Below are 23,319 nucleotides of genomic sequence, written 5' to 3' on the forward strand. Positions count from 1 at the left end.
AACCGGCGGAAAAACGAGGAAACGTGCCTCCGTCGGCGGAGTCACGCAGCACGTGACCTCCTACGTCAGCGCAGCACGTGACCGCCGACGTCACGACTGGTCGATCTCGCAGGAACGGCCTCTGACAGGAATTGCATAATCTTACAACAAGCGTTGAGACGCAGTCAATGTTCGCTGCGGATCCCTCGTACGACAAGCTCGAGGCGCATCACGTCCCGCTCCGTTTTGTCGGCGGGTCGGATGACGCTAATCCCATGAGGTCGGCGACGTTTGCCGGGCGATGGAACAAAACGGTGCACTGAAGGAAGGTAACGTTCAACGAAGGTTCTTGGAATTCTATGTTCAAGCAGTGTCTGGTTGGGTGGATGAGGGGAAAGGCAGTGGACGAAGTATATCTCCACTTAAAGAAGGCATTCGATGAGGTACCACATCGGAGGTTGTTAGTCAAGGTGAGCGCTTGTGGAGTGGCTGGTCAGGTAGTTAATTGGATTGTAAACTGGTTTAGTGGGAGGATGTAAGTTAGATACGGGAAGTCGGCACGTAGAGCACAGTGCCAGGTTGCGATCGGTGAAGAAAATCGGGTTTTAGGTTGTATTCGGAGGGGGGTCATTTATAAATCGAAACGGGTGGTGCTGACATTGTACAGGAATTTAGTGAGGGCCACATTGAGAATATTGTGTGAAGTTTTGGTCACCACAGTTCCGGAAGGACGTAGATGCCATAGAGAGGGTTCAGCGTTGGGCTGCGAGATTGATTCCGGGCCGAGGGAGACTCAGCTATGAGGAGTGGCTCAAGGAGACGGGGCTATATTCACGAGAAAGGAGGCGGTTACGAGGAGATATGATGGAGATGTTTAAGATGATGAAAGGTAGAGATAAAATAAGTGCAGAATAGACGGTGATTGGACCAGGGGCTAACATACGTAGATTAAAGAAGAAGAAAGAACGGTCTTTCACTCAGGGAGTAGATAACAAGGAAAGGTCGTGGCATCAGAAACAGGAGATGGGGTTTAAACTGGAATTACAGGACATAGGTACCTGGAAAAAATTGGGGATAGAGGGGTAAATTGACATCAGCAATACTGCAAAGTACCTTGGGTAAGGATCAGTGATTGTGACGTCCATAAGGTTGATTTAAAAGGTGAATGTGCTGTCGGGAGAGTCGTGCGTTCATTTCTCTGATCCCATTCCCCTTCCCTGTGAAATTAATTCAATGAGCTGATTGATTGAATTTATGTGGTTAAGATGAAACGCAGGCATGATGGACCAAATGACCTATGTCAGAGCTCTTGTCTTGTGTATATATATAATTAATCACCCCTGTTTGTCTGTCTGTGAGCAGGATACCTCAATGTTGTGGATGGATTCAGAAGAAACTTGGTGGATGAGTCCGTTAGGTGACAAGAATAAGCCAATTAGACTTTGCTTCAAGTCCTTTTTTTCCAACTTCAGTGACAATTCACCCTGCCTCCTGAAATCTACCTCCTCCTAACCCCTCTCCTTACCCCTCCCATCTTACCCCTCATCCGACCTCTGCTCTTGGTACCTCTTCAATGTTTTCTGCTTCAGTATCAGCTCCTCTGTTGTTCCAAAGTGTGTGGTGTTCTAACATCTGTGGGCTCCATTCTAACCTAACAGATATCTCACTCTCTCAATTGTACACTCATCACCACAAACATTTTCCTTCCTTCCTCTCAGCACACCTCTCCCTCTTCCCAACCCCTCAAATCTTGTACCTCCCCCTGTCCGCTCTCTTCTTCACTATACCTCTGTCAAGTCTCATTCTACCCCTCTCCCCACCTCTCCCATTGCCCCCCTGCACCTTGGCCATGCTTGCTCTCATCGTCTCCACTCCCTCTCAACCCTCCCTCGCAAAGCAACCTTCACCCTCTTTACCATTCCAAGCTTCCCTCTCACCTTTTTTCAAAAACTCCCTCCTCACCCTTCTCCCTCAACTCTCCCCCTCTCACCCTTCTCCATCCAATCTTCCCCCTCACTTCCCATTCCAAAAGTTGCCCTCCCTCACATCCATAAAGGTGCCTCCTTCTCCCATCCTCTCTCTTCCACCTCATCACTCCACCTCCAATCTTCAACTGCCCTCTGCCCCCTCCCTTATTACTCCCCGCAGTACAACAATCCATCACCACCGAGACTTTTCTCCTCCTCATCTGGCCCTCTCCCTAAGCTCTTCTGCAATCCCCCACACTCTCCTTCCCTCCCCCCTCCCTCATCCTAAATTCCCCCTCCACTGCACCCAAAACCTCCTCCCCTCCCTCTTCCTTAAGAATGTGGACCTCAAACATCCAGGGCCTTCGCTCAAACCTGACAGATCTTTCGATACAGGTTGCCACTGACAAACCAGATATAATCTAGTTAACAGAAACTTTCCTCCTTCAAGATATCTGATTCCCTAGTATCTCTCCCTGGTTACTCCCTCCTCCGGTGTGACAGACCTGAGCCTCGTCCTGGTGGAGGAGTTGCTCTTTTCATCAAAGACTCAGTTCCTCACTCACCATGCACTGCCCTCACTGCCTCACACCCCCAGGAATGCCTCTGGCTACGGCTTCCCCTCCATTCCCACCTCATGTTTATATGTGTGTTGTACCGTCCACCAAACAGTGGTGACGCCAATTACATCTTGCTCTCCAAAAACATGGACCAACTTCTATCCTCTCATCCCAACTCCCTCTTCCTCATATGTGGTGACTTCAACTGTCATCATGCCAGTTGGCTGGGTGTGGGTACCTCTCTCACCTGACATCGCACTTCAGCAAAATACTTCTCTGACTCAATGGGACTGACATCTGCTCACCCTCTTTCTGCTCTTTCTCTCACTGCTCTTTCTCACCCTCTTTCTGTTCTATTAATCCTCTCATTTTCTCAAGGTCATCTGCCATCTGCTTGGAAATCAGCAAACATCACCGCTCTGCATAAAAAAGGTGCAAAAAACGGATCCCTGCAACTACAGACCAATCAGCTTTCTCCCAATCATCAGCAACGTTATGGAATCCATCAATTTGATTTCCAATCATCAATTTGCATTCAGACCAGGTCACTGCCCTGGATATGCTGCTTCTGCTCTCCCATCAATGGATGGAGGTCTTCAATGCCAGACATGAAATCAGAGCCATATCCCTAGACATATCGTGTGCTTTTGACACAGTCTGGCACCCTGCCCTGCTCACCAAACTCTTCCTATGGTATCCATGGACATCTCCACTCATGGCTCGCAGACTTCCTCTCCTGTCGCAGTTGACGTGTGGCCCTAAATGGAGTTCTTTCATCCCCTCTTCCTGTCCAGGCTGGAGTTCCTCAAGGCAGTGTTCTGGACCCTGTTCTTTGTCTGGTTTTCATCATTGATCTCTCTGACTCTGGAAAATCCTCTATCTCTTTGCTGATGACTCCACCCTCTGCCATACCATCTGTTATCCCTCAGACCGGCAAGCAGCATCCTCTTCACTCTGCAGATCTGAGTAAAATCACAAACTGGTCCAACACATACAACATGTCTTTCAACCCTGACAAATCTCACTCTCTCACTATGTCTCTCCGAAAGGACAGTCTGGAACCCCCCCCTAATCCCCCCAGACATCCTTTAATTCAAGCATCTGGGTCTTACTATCTGCCACTTTCTTTCCTGAGAAAGCCACATTTTCAAGCTGGCCTCCAAAAACAGTTATCATCGACTGGGCATCCTCCATCGTGCAAAGTCCTTCCTTGGCACACCTGAGCTCCTGACCACATACAAAGCTTTTGTCCGCAGCCTGATGGAGTACTGCTCTCCCCTCTGGGCTGATGCTCCCGCTTCTCACCTTTCTTGGCTTCATGCTGTGGAAACCAGGGCATTTAGGATCATTGGTATCTCCCACGATGAGGCTGAGTCTTTGGGTCTCTCACTCTCTCACCGCAGGCAGGTCGGTGGTCTTTCTGTCTTCTACCGTCTCCTCTCCGGCCTTGCCCCCCACCCTGCTTTTCTCCCCCCCCCCCCATATTTCCGCAGGGCGCTCAAGGTCCGCCAGCAACCCCATTCTGGTAAAACTGCCAAAATCAAGAATCACTGCTCACCACTCTTTCATTCCTCTTTTTTCCCCTCCTTTGGAACAAACTCCCACACTCTCTTCAATCCCATTCTTCCCTCCAGGTGTTCAAAATAGCAGTTCACCACCACCTCTTGTCTTCCCCCATCCAAAACCACAGTCTTTTCTACCCCTGCTAATCCACCCCAAATCTACCTCCTTCAAATTCCCTGCTTTCCTTCCTGAAAGTCCCTGTTGCATGAGGACCTGAAAGTCCCTGTAGTATCCATCTTGTTTACCCTGTGTATCCCACCCCATCCCTCTCCCTTCCACAGATCTCCTCATGTCTCTGTTCACCACTGTTTTTTTTCATTCCCTCTCCTGCCCACCTTGTCTCCTGCTCCCCTTGTTGTGCGTTTCATTGTGTTAGCTCTCATACGAGCCTCGACAGTGGATGCAAAAAAAGAAGAAAAAAAGTTTGAATGCAAATCCGGCCTTTTGGTGTGATACAAAATATAAACTGTTCAGCCTGGCGGAGGTATGTGCTCTACCGAGTGCCTTTGTAGTTTTGAAATGGTTTGTAAAGTAAAACCCTATGATGAGAATTATATACATTATACAATGCAACACTCATGGCACATATAGTTATTCTCTCTTGTATTTCTTTGCATTGAATCTGCACATGAATGGTGATGTGTGTCCTTTTCAGGACTACTACTTTTAAACAGCCCCTATTATTCCCACCTTGTGGGAACTCACGGGGAAGGTTTATGGCCAAAGCCTTTCACGGACCAGCTTACTAAACCTGACGTTTGGCTACAGTTGAATTTGACAGGAATTTGTAATTTTTTTCATGGTCCTGGCAATAACATGCATACTCTTTGTGATAAACACAGTGCGGTATTCCAATATAGCTGTGTAATTGTACACTGGCCACAATTGTAGATCAACAATTTAGACACCAAAACAAGGAAACTTCTAACTGTTCACAAGATGTTCTCCAAAAACCAATGCATACCGAGGTTGTACTTACAGAGACGAGAAGGAAGAGCTGCTGTGATGGAGCTTAATCAAGTGCACAGAACATTGTGTGTCGGACTAGCGGAGTATGTGAAAAGCTCAACAGATTATCGGATGAGATTTGTACACCAGCAAGAAAACAACAAACCAGAAATGGGATCCTTAATCCATTCAGCAACAAACTTCCAAAAACAGGTGCAAACTAGAGGGGGAGCACTCGGGAGAGTGCAAAACCTCTGTCACTAATACTGCTGGGTCACTCAAGTGAACCTTATATCTTATTCATTAAATATGATGTCAACAGTGCTGACAGTTATAGTTCTTTTCTCCAACATTTTTTTTTTGGGGGGGGGGGGTTGTAAATCACTTAAAACATGTAAAAATGCCAAAAAAAAATCGAGATTTTGTTGAAATAAAAGTTGCAAAAATTTTTTTTTTCTCTAACAAAAATTTTTTTTGGGGGGATGGGTTGGAAATCACTTAAAACATATAGAAATGCAAAAAAAAATTTTTTTCCTCTTTTTTTGGGGGGTAACAATTTTTTTTTTGGGGGGGTTGGAAATCACTTAAAACATGTAAAAATGCAAAAGAAAATTTTTTTCTCAAGCAGTTTTTTTGGGGGGAGTTGGAAATCACTTAAAACATGTAGAAATGCAAAAAAAGATTTTTCCTCGCTTTTTGGGGGGTAACAATTTTTTTGGGGGGGGTTGGAAATCACTGAAAACATGTAGAAATGCAAAAAAAAAAAATAATAATTCTCTAAATTTTTGGGGGGGCTTGGAAATCACTTAAAACATGTAGAAATGCAAAAAAAAATTCTCTAACAATTTTTTTTGGGGGGGTTGGAAATCACTTAAAACATGTAGAAATGCAAAAAAAAAAAAATTCTCTATTTTGGGGGGGGGAAATTGGGGGGGGGGGGTTGGAAATCACTTAAAACATGTAGAAATGCAAAAAAAAAAACATTTTTCTCTAACAATTTTTTTTTGGGGGGGGGGACCAAGTCCAAAATCTTATGCCATGATCCTTGGACCATACCTAACCCCCCCCCCCCCACCAAGTTTCGTCGAAATCCGTCGAGGAGTTTTTCCGTAATACTGTTCACAAACAAACAAACAGAAAGGGGTGAAAACAGTAACCTCCATCCATCTTCGAAGATGGCGGAGGTTAACTAGGACACTTGGTAGAGCGCATAACTCCACCATGTAATGTCTGATCCACGAGAACATATCGGGCCCAATCAATACATTTTTGAAATATCAGGCTATGTATCGTTTTTGGCCCAATCTCTCAATGGTGAAGAATCACTTTAAAATACCAGTAGTCAGATCTAATCTAATCACCAAAATCTAATCAGTTTGTCCTTGCCACACACTGAACGTTTCCACAAAATTTCATCCAGATCCATCCACAACTTTTTGAAATATCCTGTACACAGACACACAGAAAGGGGTGAAAACATAACTTCTTTCACCTTTGGTGGCGGAGGTAAATATCGTGCTATATATCGGTTGGCCCTATCTCTCAATGGTGAAGAATCACTTAGAAAATTCTCGGATTCGGATCTTCACCAAAATTGAAACAATTCTTCCTTGTCACATACCCAATGTGTCCACGAAGTTTTGTCCGAATCCGTCCACAACTTGTTGAGATATCATGATGTATCTCATTTTTGGCCCGATCTTTCAATGGTGAAGAATCACTGAAAACATTCTAGTAGTCATATCCGGATCTGGATTTTCACCCAAATCTAATCAGTTTGTCCTGGTCACACACCCAACCTGCCCACCAAATTTCATCCAGATCCATCCACAACTTTTTGAGATATCCTGCACACAGACAGACGGACAGATAAACAAACAGACAGAGAGGGGTGAAAACATAACCTCTTCACCTTCGGTGGCAGAGGTAAAACGGAAAACTAAAAAAAGAAATATCAGCAGATATACTCTGACAAATGGGAGAATGACAAAAGAGCAGGAAGATTAAAAAAGAGCTTGACAGAATAGGGATCGACAAGGAAGGCTCTTTGGAATGGCTAAGAAAAGGTCATATTAATTGGGATGGAGAATGAGTCATAAATGCTCAAGACCAAGGACACTGCACTAATGCCTTTTAGAAAATGGTAGGATTGAGCCAATCAGACAAATGCAGGTTTTGTCTGTTAGAAACAGGAAGTACCAGTCACCTCCTTTCGGAATGTAAAAAACTCATGTCGAAACAGCTGTACAAAGAAAGACATGACAGCGTCTGTAGAATAATCCACCGGCACATCTGTAAACATTTCAACATTCCTGTCCCAGAACAATCATGGAAACACAAAACAGATCCGATCCTTGATGATGAACATATAATGCTCAGGTATGACAACATGATCCCATCAAGTGTGGACACTGCGAACAAAGCATTGCGTCCAGGTATAGTGCTCAAACACAAAAAGGAAAAGTTGTCACTGTTGATCGATGTTTTAGTTCCCAATAGATTTTGAGTTCTGAGAGAACTTCCTCCCACCTCCTGAAATCGAAATGGAGATAACATCCAATGGGAGAGGCTGGTGTTGCCTGGTGTTGGCTTAATGGTTAGGGTGGTGGGCTTGGGATCCTAGGATCCTGAGTTCAAATCTCACTCTGCTGTTGAATTAATACCAGGTGGGGTTGATTCTGCCTGTCATCCTTCCGAGGTTGGCCAAATAAGTGCCAGCTTGCTGGTGTCCTGTGTCGGAGTGGCGACCCATCCAGGATTGTACCCAATAGCCAAGGAGACTGTTTAGGCAGCATCAATGCTCTGCACAGAGTATGGTCCCATTGGATGGATGGATGGAGAGCCAGTAAACAACATCTGTCCAACCTCAAGAATGAACTTTCAAACTTGTCACTCTTCTCTAAAACCTGGTGGTGCCTTGTTAAGTCTTACTCTGGAGTGTGGTTCCCTTCCATCCCTTCCCTCTCTTCAAATGGCACCACAGCTGACTCCACTCGTAAGAAGGCCAAATGCCTCAATTCTGTGTTTGCTTCCAAATTGTGTGTCCCCAACCACTCACTCTCGGTACCCATTCTTTCCTGTCATACCCAACTGCTCCTGGACTTTGTATCTTTTGCACCTGAGGAGGTGGAGAAGGTTATATCAACCCTTGACTCTGACGAAGGTACTGGACTGGACAGCATCAGCTAACGTGTCCTAAAGACCTGCTCTGCTGCTCTTCCACATCCTCTCTCTGCCCCTTTCACCGTCATTTAACCTCGGTCATCTTCCATCTGCTTGGAAATCAGCCAACAGCACTGCATTACATAAAAGGTGCAAAACCTGATCCCCTCAACTCCAGACCTATCAGTTTACTTCCATTCATCAGCACGGTTATGGAATCCATAATCACAGATGATATGAAATCCTTCCTTTTCTCCAACAACCTCATCTTCGATCACCAATTTCCTTTCAGACCAGATCACTCTACCTTTGACATGCTGTTTCTATGAGTTCACTGATGCCTGAACAGAACCAGCTTTGATGACTGCTTGCGAACTTTGGGCCTTGTGATCTTCACAATGAACTGCTTGGCCAGATGGTGCATCCGGATTTTGATGTTGCCTGCCACCAGACACTTGATGAGAAGGAGCACATGATTACAGTCAGGAAAACCATTAAGTGTGTGCTCGTATAGTTGGTCGAACACACCTTGCGTCGCGACTGCACTCAGCACAGCTGCTGTGATTGATGGCTGCAGTAATCCCCTTAGACTCTGGGAGTGCATCATCTGTTGTCTTCAAAAACCTCTGAATGCATTTCTCTCTCGCCACACAAACTTGTCAAGGCATCATCTCATGTACTACAAGGCCACCCCTGTTTTTCCATTGTAACAGACTTCCAGTAAAAACATCATGACTAGTCATCAACACACCAATACATTCTGAGCAAGGAATGCGCTTTGATGCCACACCTACAACATATCCAACGATGTACACTTTAACTTCTTTCTGGTACAAAGTGAGAGGACAAAGGTTGGGGCATCCGTGTAGTCGTGATACTCATCATCTGGGGAACGCATCTGCATATCGTACTTTCTTATGAAGAACATATCCTGCTCTTCAGAAGTAACTGTGGCTGCCTTGGTGAATCTACTGGTCACATGAAGGACACAAGTCTTGTCCTGAGCAAAACATTTGCCTCCTTGTCCCTCCACCTCATGGCAAATCAACAGCCTTTTATATAGAGCTGTGAACTGTCTCGATGTGGGGTTGTTTGTTCCACCGGCTGTACGTACTGCACAGAACAACTCGGTGTGCTCTTGGCTTGTCCTGTGGATCAGCAAGTATTTGAATTTTGCTTCAGCACACAATCAACCAGGGAGTGATACATGGCCTGAAGGCTCTTGATTGCAAGAAGAAATCCAATAAAGACCTTGACCTTTAACCCAGAGGGGTATTATGCGAAAATGCGCCTCACTCTTTGCTATCTAGGGAGGGAAATTTCGTTCCGATCGGGCAAACTTTAGTCAAGTTATGGTGAAAATGTTTCAATGTCTATAATTAGGTCATAACCTTAAAAATTCGGTCAAGATCAAAAAAATAGGTTAACCCGCATACATTATATTCACATTATTGATGCAAAATTTCTTTGTGAAAGTTTTTTTTTTATTTATTTTTTTTTTTTTTTGTATACCTTGTCGAGGCTCGTATGAGAGCTAACACACAACTCACAGCAAGGGGGCATGAGACAAGAGGGGCGGGAGTGGGAGGGACAAAACAGTGGGGAACAGACACATTCGGTGAACTGTGGAAGGGAGAGGGATGGGGATGGGACGGGGAACATGGCGAAGAGAAGATGGACATTACAGGGACTTTCAGGAAGGAAAGCAGGGGAATTGAAGGAAGTGGGCTTGGGTGGATTATCGGGGGTAGAAAAGATCGAGGATTTGGATGGGGGATGATAAGAGGTGGTAGTGAACAGCTGTTTTGAAAGCCTGGAGGGAAGAATGGGAATGAATTGAGTGAGGAAGTTTATTCCAAAGGCGGGAAAAAAGAGGAATGAAAGAGTGAAGATGAGCAGTGCTTCGTGATTTTGGTAGTTTTACCAGAAGGAGGTTGTTGGCAGACCTTGAGCGCCCTGTGGAAATGTGGTGGGGACAAATCGCAGAGAGAGCAGGGGGGCAAGGCTGGAGAGGAGTCGGTAGAAGATAGAAAGACCACTGACCAACCTGCGGTGATTGAGTGAGAGGCCCAAAGACTCAGCTTCATTGCGGGAGATGCCGATGATCCTAAATGCCCTGGTTTCGACAGCGTGAAGCCGAGAAAGGTGAGAGGCAGGAGCACCAGCCCAGAGGGGAAAGCAGTATTCCATCAGGCTACGGACAAAAGCTTTGTAAGTGGTCAGGAGCTCAAGAGGGCCGAGGAAGGACTTTGCACGACGGAGGATTCCCAGTCGGCGACTGGCTTTTGAGGCGAGGTTGGAAATGTGACTTTCCCAGGAAAAGGTCATGGCAGATAGTGAGACCCAGAAGCTTGAAAAAAAAGACTTCTTCCAGAGGATTGTTGAGAAAGTGGATGGGGGGGGGGGGTTTCTAAACGGTCCTTTCGAAGAGACACAGTGAGAGTGTGAGATTTGTCTGGATTGAAAGACATGTTCCACATGTTGGACCAGTTTGTGATTTTATCCAGATCTGCAGTGAGCGAAGAAGCTGCTGCTTGCCGGTCTGAGGGATGACAGATGGTACGGCAGAGTGTGGAGTCGTCGGCAAAGAGAAATAGAGGATTTTCCAGAGTTGGAGAGATGATTGATGAAAACCAGAAAAAGAACAGGGCCCAGAACACTACCTTGAGGAACTCCAGCCTGCACAGGAAGAGGGGATGACAGAACTCCATTTAGGGCCACACGTTGACTGCGACAGGAGAGGAAGTCTGCGAGCCATGAGTGGAGATGACCTTGAATACCATGGGAAGAGAGTTTGGCGAGTAGTGCAGGGCGCCAGACTGTGTCAAAAGCACGTGATATGTTCAGGGATACGGCTCGGATTTCCTGTCTGGCATTGAGGACCTCCATCCATTGATGGGAGAGCAGAAGCAGCATATCCAGGGTAGAGTGACCTGGTCTGAAACCGAATTGATGATCGGAAATCAAGCAATTGGAGAAGAGGAAGGATTTCATGTCTGAAGCGATGATGGATTCCATAACCATGCTGATGATTGGGAGAAGGCTGATTGGTCTGTAGTTACAGGGATCTGTTTTTGCACCTTTTTATGCAGGGCAGTGATGTTAGCAGATTTCCAAGCAGATGGCAGATGACCTTGGGCAAATGAAACGGTGAATAGAACAGAGAGAGGGTGAGCAAGAGCAGAAGAGCAGGCTTTGAGGACACGTGGGCTGATGCCGTCTGGACCGGTTGCAGAATCTGAGTCGAGGTTTGACAGCAAGCTCTCCACCTTGTCAGGAGAAAAGGACACAGAGTCCAGGGACAGTTGGGTGCGACTGGGTAAGGTGGCTAGAGAAAGTGATGGGTTTAGGACACAAGATTTAGCTGCAAACACCGAGTTTAGGCATTCAGCTTTATCACGTGCGTTATCAGCAGTGCGGCCATTTGAGGTAAGGGAGGGGAGGGAGGGAGAACATACACCAGAAACAGCTTTGATTAAACGCCACCAGGATTTTGAGGAGGGAGAGAGGTTTGAGAGTTCAGACTTGAGATGAGAAAGATGTTGTTTTCTGGCTCTCCTGAGGGTAGATACACACTTGTTCCGAGCTTTATGGAAGGAACTGAGATTGCCCTCAGTTCGGTTTGCTTTCCATGAGGCAAAGGCAAGTTGTTTCAGGACAACTGCCTCGCCACAAGCTTCAGTAAACCAAGGGTGGGAGGAAGGATCGGACAACTGAACACGAGAGGGGATAAATCTGTGCATGGGGCAGAGCAAGTTTCTTTGAAAGAATTCCCAGGATGAGTTGATGTTTGAGAAAGTAGTGATAGGAGACCAGTCTGTAAGTTTGATGGCTGCTCGGAGACCCTGCCAGTTGGCTTGAGTGAAATGCCAGACTCGACGGCGGTGAGGTGGTTCTCTGATAACAGCCAGAGAGATGTCCACTTTGACAAGGACGTGGTCAGAAGAACCGATTGGAGCAGAGGAAGAGCAGCAGATATTGTCAGGGAAATTTGTCAAAATCAGATCCAGAAGAGATGGAGTACCATTGGTTGAGATCCGGGTCGGGAAGTTGACCGATTGAGTCAGTCCTAATGAGTCGCAGAAAGCTTTTGCTGAGGTGCCATGACAGGTGAGAGAGGTACCCACACCAAGCCAACTGGCGTGATGACAATTGAAGTCACCACATAAGAGGAAGAGAGAGTTTGGATGAGAAGATAGAAGATGGTCCATGTTTTCGGATAGTGAGGTGTAGATGGAGTCATCACTGTTCGGTGGACGGTACAGTACACATATAAACATGAGGTGGGAGTGGAGGGGAAGCCGTAGCCACAAGTATTCTTGGGGGTGTGGGGGAGTGAGAGCAGTGCATGGAGAGTGAGGAATAGAGTCTTTGATGAAGAGAGCAACACCTCCACCAGGACGAGGCTCAGGTCTGTCATACCGGAGGAGGGAGTAACTGGGGAGAGATACTTGGGAATCAGACACGTCTTGGGGGAGGAAAGTTTCTGTTAGGCAGATTATGTCTGGTTTGTCAGTGGCAACCTGTATGGAAAGATCTGAAAGGTTTGAGCAAAGGCCCCGGATATTTGAGGTCCACACTTTTAATGAAGAGGTAGGGGAGGAGGCTTTGGGTGCAGGGGGTGGAGGGGGAGGGGGAGGGTGGGACAAGGGACGAGGGGGGAGGTAAGGAGGGTTGTTGAAAGAGTGTGGGGTATTGCAATATAGCTAGGGGAGTGTGGCGAATGAGGAGGAGAAAAGGCTCTGTGGTGCTGGGGGAGAGGGGGGACAAGAGACAAGGAAGAAGGAAGTTGAGGATTTGAGGAGGTGGAGTGAAGAGATGGAGGTGAGAGGGCAGTGGAGGGAGGCAGCTTGGTCGATGAGAGGGGGTGCAACTTTGAGAAGGATGAGTGAGGGGGATGAAAGGTGGGAGAAAGGTGAGGGGGGAATTTTTGAGAGAGGTGAGAGGGAGGCTTGGAGGGAGAAGAGTGGGATGGTTGCTTTGAGAGTGAGGGGTGAGGGGGGTGAGTTGGCACTGAAGTTGGAAAAAAAGAATGGTTGATGGAACGAAAGTTCCAGCCAGCCATACAGCTCAGAAATTAATACAGTTTGAAAATTTGGAGTGTTAGGATCAGAAAAAAAATTTCTAAATATCAGTTTAGTTTCTATGCCTGAGGGTCGAAGGAACTCTGTGGTACCATTAAAAATTGGGGGTGTCAATTTTGGAAACAAACCCTGCTACAGCAATGTCTTCTCCTATCTCTCCTGGATGGGGGGGGGGGGGAGAGGGGGCTTCATAAGAACGTATTTCAGATATGGTTGCATTTAAAAGTTTATTTACAATGCATACTATTGACTTGAGTGCTCAAAAAGAAACTCTAAAGTCTGATGGAGTGGACATTTCCCAACACATTGAAAGAGGAGAGAGTGAAAAGTTGATATTTATTGTTTGCTTTTGGATGAAACTAAAATTACAGATTAATGGTGTTATGAAAAGACAGAGACCACTGACATGTCTACAATGTGAAAGTGATAGGCCCATAGACTCAGTTTCATCACAGGAGACTCTCAAAGGCCTTGGTTTCTACAGTGTCCAGCTCAGCAAGGTGTGAGGCAGAGGTGCCAGCAGCCCAAAGGGGAGAACAGTCCTCCATCAAGTTGTGGATGAAGGTCTTGTGGGTGGATAGGAGTTCAGGTGTGCCAAGGAATGACTTTGCATGATTGAGGATGGCCAGTCGGTGACTGGCTTTGGAGATCAACTTAATAATGTGGTTTGCCCAAGAAATATCTTGGCTGATAGTGAGACCCAATAGTTTGAGAGACTTAACTTCTTCAAGAGAATTGTTAAGAAAGTAGATTGGAGGGTTTGCCGGATGGTGTTTTCTGAGAGAGAGAGAGAGTGAGTGCATGGGATTTCTCAAGATTGAAAGACATTCCAAGTGTTTGACCAGCTCGTGTTTCCATCTAGGAATCTAGAGAGGGTTGAGGCTTTTGTCTGCCTTTCGGAAGGGTGGGGGATGTTGTGACAGAGGGTGGACTCATCAGCAAAGAGATAAAGTGGATGTTCCAGAGCATGAGAGTGAGTGTGAGTAGGAATAAGACAGGGCCCAGAACACCACACTTGTGGCATTCCAGGCTTGACAGGGAGGAGATGAAAGGACCTGCTGAAAGCTACACGTTGGCTATGAGACTAGAGGAACTCACTAAGCCACGTGTGGAGTTGCCCTTGGATGCCGTAATCAGCGTTTGGAGAGCAGTGTGAGGTGCCAGATTCTATTGAATGCTCGAGATACCGTATGTCTGGAGAAATGGTCCTGATCTCACATGATATTGAGGGCCTCCATCCATTGTTGGGAGAGCAAAAGCAGCATGTTCAGGGTAGAATGACCTGGTCTGAATCTGAACTAATCATCAGAGATCAGGCACTCGGAGAAGAGGAAGAATTTGATGTTTACTGCGATGATGCATAACATGATCTTGCTGATGATTGGATGTTTGACATTATACTATGCCAGCAAGTTATGAGAAAATGTCTTTGTGCTCTCACTGTTGTGGCCCATGAAATCAACATCCTCTCTATTTTAGTTGTCTAAAATATCTAAAATCTAAAATAAAAAAGATCTAAAATAGATCCAAATATCTATTTTAGTTGTCGCTAAAAAAACAATTATATGCAAATCTGCGATTATTTTTAAGAGATTAATTGGAACGAGCTTGTTTACCAACTCTATCCTTGTAACAATCTCAATGTGTGACAATCACTGGATAGCCTGTATAGTTGTAGAATGCAGCAACACACATCTCCTCTCATTCTCTATACAGTTAGACTTTGGAATGATTTACCTTTTTCAGTTTGTTGTGTACTTTTCATCGGTGCCAATTTGTTGGTACTTTTACATCATGCACTTTGTTCCATTTACTTGTCCAACCAATGGCAATATTGTAGGTATGGTTTGTTTTTTTAAAATCTGGTTTCTAAACAATCATTTTGCCCTACACTACCATCCGGCTCTTGGACCTCCCACTCAGGGGAGTGGCGTGGAGGAAGGCTTGAATGGAAGTGTGGCGACGCTTCCCTGCCTGACAGAATGCGATTTGCACCATCATGTAAATGATTCACAGACTTGAGTTTCATTGGAGTTAAACAAAAGTTCATGGGAATTCAATGGAGTTCACTGGAGTTAAACTGCATTCGCAGCCCGATCTTCAGCGACGCTTTTCTTCTCTCGACTCATGGAGCTTTGCACAATATGCCATGTCACGGCCCTATCTTCAGTGGGTTGTCACTCCTTTCAACCACGGGACTACTAGCATCGAACACCTTTTGGTGAGAAGTCATCAACCTTAAGTGGTGAGTCGAAGTCGATAACTCTATTTTCTATATTGGTGACCTTGACGTGATTACTGGTCGTGTATGTCAAAGCTAAGTCCGACGACAACGTCCACCAAGGTGCATCTGCTGAGATACCATCATCACCGGCAGCAGCCATTGGTTTAAAACTCCCTCCCTTCTGGCCCAATGATCCCACGTTGTGGTTTGCACAAGTTGAAGCACAGTCCCTGACCAGGCATGTCACCACCCAGGATACATGCTTCGCCTATGTTGTTGGATCTCTCCAGACAGAAATAGCGCAAGAAGTGAGGGACATCCTAATTTCTCCTCCAGCCTCAGAAGATTATAACAAACTCAAGGCTGAGCTCATCAGGTGTACCTCAGCTTCAGAGCAAAAGATATTACACCAACTACTCATTTCTGAAAAGCTTAGTGACAGAAAACCCTCTCAGCTTTTGTGAAGAATGAGACAGCTGCTTGGGGACAATACATTGGAGAATTCCATCTAAAAATAGCTGTTTCTCCAGAGACTTCCCACGAATTTCCAACTGATTCTGGCCTCAACAAATTGGCTGTTCACGTCGAACAACTGGGGGGCCTCGCCGACAAGATCATGGAAGTCTCTTCTCCTTTGGCCTCCACTATGCACATGGGAGTAGTTTCAAAACCACAACAGCAACTTGCACCTCAACCAGACCAAGTCTGTGCCTTGTCCACCCAGTTTGAGAACTTGACCAGACAGGTACAAGCTCTTACGACACAACTACAGGTGGAAAGATAGAGGAGTAGAAGACATTGGTGTGGTCCATCTAGAAGTTGATCAAGAGGACACAATCTCAGCTCAAGCACTGACCAACATGCCAAACGGATGTGCTGGTACCATTGGAAGCATGGAGAGAAGGCTCATAAATGCATCAGCCCATGCTCATACCAGTCCCACCCTTCGAAGCAGGGAAACTCCAACGCCAGCGACTCGCGGTGACAAGTCAGCATGGCACTGACACATCTAGTTGCCTATTCTACATAACCGACAAGGCAAGGGATACCAACTTTCTCATGGATACTGGTGCTGAAGTGAGTATTTTACCATCCTTTCACAAAAGCAAAGGGCAGCCTACATCAATCCAGCTGCAGGCAGTGAATCACTCACCCATCACCGCATACAGGGAGAGATCTTTAATGCTGGATCTTGGACAGAGACAAGTATTTTGATGGGTGTTCATGGTTGCCGAGTTGTCTACACCCATCATCGGGGCTGATTTTCTTTGCCAGTTTTGCCTGCTAGTGGATATCAAACTTCACAAGCTCATTGACACCATAATGAGCCTTGCTGTGCATGAAATCATCAATCATACACTCTCCATCAGCCCTATGTTCGTGAAAGCTACAACTCCTTCACGTGATGACACCCTCATTTGTGAATACCCAGAGATTGCTTGTCCAGTATACAGGGATTGTGAGATCAAGCACTCGACCACTCACCACATAGTAACTCGTGGACATCCAATTGCAGCACGACCATGGCACCTTGCCCCATCATACGACAATCTGACAGTAACTGGTCTTCGTCCTTGCATATGACACCGAAGAAGTCACTAGGTGACTAGCGGCCATGTGGTGACGACCGTTCACTTAACGAATACACCACTTAGACTGGACAAAGTCATCAACATTTAGCAGTGAGGAGAAGTCGATAACTCGATTTTTTTTATACATTTTGCCTTCAACCTCTAACTCTTCATGACTCAGATTAATGCATCTCTTTTTTAACCCTTACTTACCTTCTATTTTATTCTTCGTCTGACTCACTCACTCACTCACTCAGATACGGACACTGCTCAATTGCATAAGCTCACCTGACTAAAGTGCAGTTGAGCTAAAAATGTGGGAAAAGGTTCAATCACAGAAGGGTGGGAGAATTAAGAAGGAGGTCGTGACTGTTCACTACTCAGTTCAGGAACTCAACTGCATGCTTTATGTACTGTAAAGGCAGACGTCGTGGAGGACAATCCCTTCGGATCCCAAATGTTTGTTTTTTTCTTTCTCTCTTTGTACTGTCACCTTCCCTCCGTTCAGCATCCCATCGAGCACAAGTGAGTTTCCCTCATTGCGGACTTCCTTGAGCTTTCCTCTGAAAGGAAACATTCAAATAACTTTTTCTTTAATCATCTTCAAACAGCCTCAAAAGGTGTTAAAATCACAACTCAAATTGGCAGTTGAATCCTCAGGTAATAATAATACTTCGAGTTTTAATACCTCGTTCCTTCCTCTCGATCAAGCCACCTGTGTATACAAATGTTCGGATGACACGTTAGTCGTTGTTAATGATGACATTGCTCAAATTTAAGCACTCAGACGTTTATAAGTTACACGAGTTCATCGATTTCAAGTCATGAAGAAACGGCTGAGCGAGAGAAGTGGTTTATCGGTTTCCAGGCAGTCTCCGCGTCCTTAACGACAACCAGACCTGTGGGAGGGTCGCAGAACATTTCCGAATTTTTGATTTATAAATTACTTTAGATTAGGGTTTTTGTCATCTGCGTCTTTCTTTAAATGTGGAAAATTAAATTGTGTTTATGGTAACTGCAAAAAAATATTCGATTCCGTCCATTGTTATTGGTTAACACGGGTTGCGACGACAAACGCCCGCAGTCTCCACCACTGATCTCTGTGAAAGCAACTCGATGGAGGCTTGGCCAATGAACGTGCACACAACCGTGAAGCCGTCGCCTGGCCATCTTGGAACTCAAAAAAGGAACGCACACATACATATGGTGCATGTACAGAAAGCACTGTTTTCGGTTCGTTTTCCATGCCTCAGTGAAGTCCTCGTACAGGGTACACGACATGTAAATAGAACTTGTGTAAGAGATTCAATTAAAACCATGAAAGCCATTCATGCAAAAATTAATGAATTGCAATTTTTGGAGAAAAACATCCTTTTACAAAAACCACAATAATGCTTATGGCAAATTAATTATTTGCTGGTTATTATTATTTCATCTGAAGCCTGTGGTTACTGGTCATCATTGTTGGAAACAGAGCTGTGCCACTGATACAGTGCTCCCTCTTTCCAGTAAGCTGGTACTTATTTTGCCAACCTCTGAAGGATGACAGGCTGAGCCAATCCATCTGGTGTTTGTTCACGGCACAACAGGGGTTCAAACTCGAGACCCTGAGACCTTAAGACAGCCACCTTAACAGTTAAACCAACATCAGGCTTGGCTGATAAAATTATGTATTTTAAGTATTATGTAAGAAAAAGACATAAAATTGCAGACAGCTTTTATTAAAACTGTAAAATACTCACACATGTAAATACTTCATTAATTACTGTCTAAAATTATTCTCTCAATGTAGAAGAAATCACGAGAATTTTGTACTTTGGAATTTCACTGAAATTGATACTTTTGGTCGTTTGTTAAAACCCAAACAGATAAAAAAAATAGATAAAATAAAAACATGGTCTGGCCATTTATAAACAAACAGAGACCTGGTCTCTCTGCAGTATTACACCACCTCCTTTCTGGTCTTGCACCCTCTGCCTTCTTTTGGCCTCCCTCCCCACCTTCCCCCAGGTTTCTGCAGTACGCACGCAGTCCACCATCAACCCCCCTCTGGTGAAACTACCTAAATCTAGGATAATCACTCACTCGTGCTCCACTCATTTGTCCATCTTTCACCCCCCCCCCCCCACCTGTGAAATCAACTTCCACATCCTCTTCAATGTCATCCTTCCATCCAGGTCTTCAAGACAGTAATTCACCACCATCTCAGATTTTCATCCCCAATCCAAAACCATGATCTTTTCCACACCCATCAACCCTCACCTTGCCCACCTATTTCCAAGTTTCCAGTTTTTCCTTGTCCTCGAGTTTTTGGCTGTGTCCATCTTGTCCACCCCGTCCCGTGTGTCTTCCTCCCCTAATCCTCGTCCTCTCCACATCCCTTATATCTCCAAGTCTTGCTATATTTTGTCCCTCATCCATTCCCCTCTCTTTTTTACTGTTCCTTTTGTTCTGTTACACCCTGATCAGTTGTGTGTTCTAGCTACTCCACGAGCTTCGACATTGTATGGAAATTATTATCTTGCCAAAGACGAAGTTTTTGCAAGATATGTTAGTCAGCTTGTATGTATTTTTTTTGTTTGTTTGTCTGTAATCACGTATAAAAAATTCTGCAGAGCACAGTTATCATTGTAAATTTTTGTAACTTCGCATATCAGAGGCCTATAGAGGTCCCTTTCAGCACATAAAATTTTGAAGGTCAAGGTCAAAGGTCAAGGTCACTTTGTCACAAATCAGGGGAGTCGACAAAACCCTTATTTTTTTGAGTAATTTTGATCGGATCGTCTTCAAACTTCATGGGAATATAGTTCATGGTCTGGCGCTCAGCTGATTAATTTTTGGTGGCGATTGGCCTTGACCTTCATATGTTTTTTATTTTTGGGTCTGTAATCACGTATAAATCACTCTGCAGAGCACAGTTATCATTGGAAATTTTTGTAACTTCGCATATCAGAGGCCTATAGAGGTCCCTTTCAGCACATAAAATTTTGAAGGTCAAGGTCAAAGGTCAAGGTCACTTTGTCGCAAATCAGGGGAGTCGACGAAACCCTTATTTTTTGAGTAATTTTGATCGGATCGTCTTCAAACTTCATGGGAATATAGTTCATGGTCTGGCGCTCAGCTGCTTAATTTTTGGTGGCGATTGGCCTTGACCTTCATGGTTAGCGCCTCAGGTCAAACATATTTGACCCCAAGGTCAAATTTTCAAGTTTTAGGAACCATATCGTATAGTACCTCAAATTGAACACCTCGATGAGTGCTTTCTAGATATGTCAAGCTTGAGACATTATGACGTCATTTGGTGACGTTATGAGGCAAAAGCATATTTTTCATGGTTACTCTGTAGAACGATTCTCATCGGAATCTCTCGTAGACAAATATTCCTCAAGGAGTCGCTCCTGGTGGATAGCAGCTCTGTTCACCTCAGCGTGACCTTTAAGAAGTCACACGTGGTCACCTTTTGGCAAGGGTGACATTGGTTTATTTATTTTTTTAGCCAAATCAAAGTATGCTGCATGTCGGTTGCCATTCTCAAACAAAGAAGGCCGACCACATGAAACATACAAACCACATGTTCAATTTGTTGATTAGTGCAGGAGTTGCTGCCAAGAGGACCATGGAACCTGGTCTTGAGGACCCTCCAACAGCACCAGACCACTTCTTACCTGCATCCCAGGTAGGAAGTTGTAATCGTTCAGGGTGTCGGTGATAATTCGCCTCCTCTTCACCCAGGACATCTTTAACGTCCACCAACAGCAAACTAGGCTGGCAGACGACACACTCCGTTTAGCCCTTGATGAATTTCCTTGCCTGTGCAACACCAGGATGGTAGTTTATAGCTGTGTCGGGATTCGAACCCAGGCGAGATCGTTCAGAGGCGAGTGTGCATACCTCTCAGCTATCCTACCAGCCACAAAGTATTCTATTGTTCAAGTAAATAAATATGACTGTCCTGAAAATACACTTCAACGTCGGAGGCCATTGTCGGCCCATCAAGCTTGCGCTATTGTTCCCAACACGTGGTTGTTTGTGCACACTCGATCCTTTTTGAAATGCTGAACGTCCCATTTTTAAAGTCTTTGGTATGACTCTTCCGCCCCGGGGTTCGAACCTCCGACCTCCTAGATTCAGAACGGACGCTCTTAACGATAACACTACCGGGTCTGGTTGTTATGTGAATTGTGGAGGAGCGAGGAGGGATTGGTGAGAAACGGAAAGAAGGCTGGATGGTGGGGGGGGGGGTGAGTTGGAGAAAAAAGGAGGACACGGGATAACGTACGAAACGTCGAAGTAAGGAAATCCCGCAGTTTCGCGTACGTAATATGTAAACATTGAACAACAAATCTGGCGTGTGTCCAGGCATGAACCGGGCCTGCATTCAGCGCACATACCCTCCGGACCACCGATGCGCGATGATAAATTAAATATCACACTAAGAAAGATTTTTTTGTGTGTTTGTGACAAACGTCGACTTTTTCAACATCATTATCGACGAGGTTCTTTGAGGATTATTTCATGTGAATCAGAGAGGCGATGTTTAAATAATAATCAAAACAAACATCAATCCCTCCCCCCGACACACGTTCGTGGACTCCACGGGGGACGGTTTTACGACACTTTTCAACACTTGACTCTACTCCTCGTGCTTTCGTTAATCGATTTAAAAAAAAAAAAGATGGTTGCGATCGATTTGTTGCACAGTACTTTATTTCTTCATTTGTAGTGACCTCGTTAAGCGATTTTAGAACTCACAAAGTCATGTGTGTGTGCAAAATAATGTTGATTACTAATGAAAAAAAAAGTACCAACGAGCGTACTTAGCGATATAATATGTACATCAAGTAGTGTACAAGTTTTATCCGAGGGGTTAGGGCGGTGTATAAGCATCGTGTCGCGTTCTCTGTCGGCGTGACGATAACCTGTCTCGCATAACTCGTGCGTGCAGGGACCTTTGGCTCGATTAGCAAGGCCTCATCATGCTGCCATGGCGACCGTCGTTCCCAAAGCGTCTGTGGCGAGCTTGGAGACCCGCTTCCATGTCTGCGGGACAGGCTGGCTCGGGAGAGAAGCTGAGGACGTCGCGAATACCGTGGGTAAAGCCAGTGGGATGGCCAACGGGCATCGTGGTTCATAACAGTTTGAGCAGAGATCGACGACCGCTGCTGCTTGCGCGACCCAAGACCGCCACTTGGTACGATGTGTCCGAATTCGGAACTCTCTTTGTCGAAAATAACGAGCGAAGTACATTTATTATGAAACTGTTTACCCGTCATAGTGTCCTGTATAAGGTGTACTCGGACCATTGTGTGCATTTTGAAAACGTGCGTCTTCAATCACTAATTTAAATGTCCGTTTTCTCTTGGGAATCAGTCCGTAACTTGTCCACCAAGTTTCATCCAAATCTGTCCGTAACTTGTCCACCAAGTTTCATCCAAATCTGTCCGTAACTTGTCCACCAAGTTTCATCCAAATCTGTCCGTAACTTGTCCACCAAGTTTCATCCAAATCTGTCCGTAACTTGTCCACCAAGTTTCATCCAAATCTGTCCGTAACTTGTCCACCAAGTTTCATCCAAATCTGTCCGTAACTTGTCCACCAAGTTTCATCCAAATCTGTCCGTAACTTGTCCACCAAGTTTCATCCAAATCTGTCCGTAACTTGTCCACCAAGTTTCATCCAAATCTGTCCGTAACTTGTCCACCAAGTTTCATCCAAATCTGTCCGTAACTTGTCCACCAAGTTTCATCCAAATCTGTCCGTAACTTGTCCACCAAGTTTCATCCAAATCTGTCCGTAACTTGTCCACCAAGTTTCATCCAAATCTGTCCGTAACTTGTCCACCAAGTTTCATCCAAATCTGTCCGTAACTTGTCCACCAAGTTTCATCCAAATCTGTCCGTAACTTGTCCACCAAGTTTCATCCAAATCTGTCCGTAACTTGTCCACCAAGTTTCATCCAAATCTGTCCGTAACTTGTCCACCAAGTTTCATCCAAATCTGTCCGTAACTTGTCCACCAAGTTTCATCCAAATCTGTCCGTAACTTGTCCACCAAGTTTCATCCAAATCTGTCCGTAACTTGTCCACCAAGTTTCATCCAAATCTGTCCGTAACTTGTCCACCAAGTTTCATCCAAATCTGTCCGTAACTTGTCCACCAAGTTTCATCCAAATCTGTCCGTAACTTGTCCACCAAGTTTCATCCAAATCTGTCCGTAACTTGTCCACCAAGTTTCATCCAAATCTGTCCGTAACTTGTCCAC

General features: G+C 45.2%; 2 protein-coding genes across 6 annotated transcripts in view; one reads left to right on the forward strand and one right to left on the reverse strand.

Moving 5' to 3' along the window:
- Positions 1-89, reverse strand: part of LOC147018654 (inhibitor of growth protein 1-like) — a 113,325-nt gene extending 113,236 nt beyond the window's left edge. Inside the window, exon 1 of the mRNA XM_085898552.1 lies at positions 1-89. This exon is cut by the window's left edge and continues 1 nt beyond it. The gene's annotated coding sequence lies outside the window, so the exon portion shown is untranslated.
- The window catches only part of CARS2 (cysteinyl-tRNA synthetase 2, mitochondrial), a 52,931-nt gene that overhangs the window by 612 nt on the left and 29,000 nt on the right, over positions 1-23,319 (forward strand). Inside the window, exons 1-2 of one of the 5 annotated variants that reach the window (XM_085898542.1) lie at positions 1-308; positions 22,004-22,249. The exon at positions 1-308 is cut by the window's left edge and continues 12 nt beyond it. In XM_085898542.1, coding sequence (XP_085754668.1) covers positions 22,035-22,249 — 215 coding nt within the window. In that variant the 5' untranslated portion in view covers positions 1-308; positions 22,004-22,034. Of the gene's footprint in view, positions 309-21,232; positions 21,349-21,645; positions 22,250-23,319 lie in introns of those variants that run through there. The other 4 variants (XM_085898544.1, XM_085898545.1, XM_085898546.1 and 1 more) reach the window with 4 other exon arrangements.

This window comes from Eptatretus burgeri, chromosome 10, assembly GCF_056783735.1.
Source record: "Eptatretus burgeri isolate ZD-2024b chromosome 10, Ebu_testis_v1, whole genome shotgun sequence".
NCBI lineage: Eukaryota > Metazoa > Chordata > Myxini > Myxiniformes > Myxinidae > Eptatretus > Eptatretus burgeri.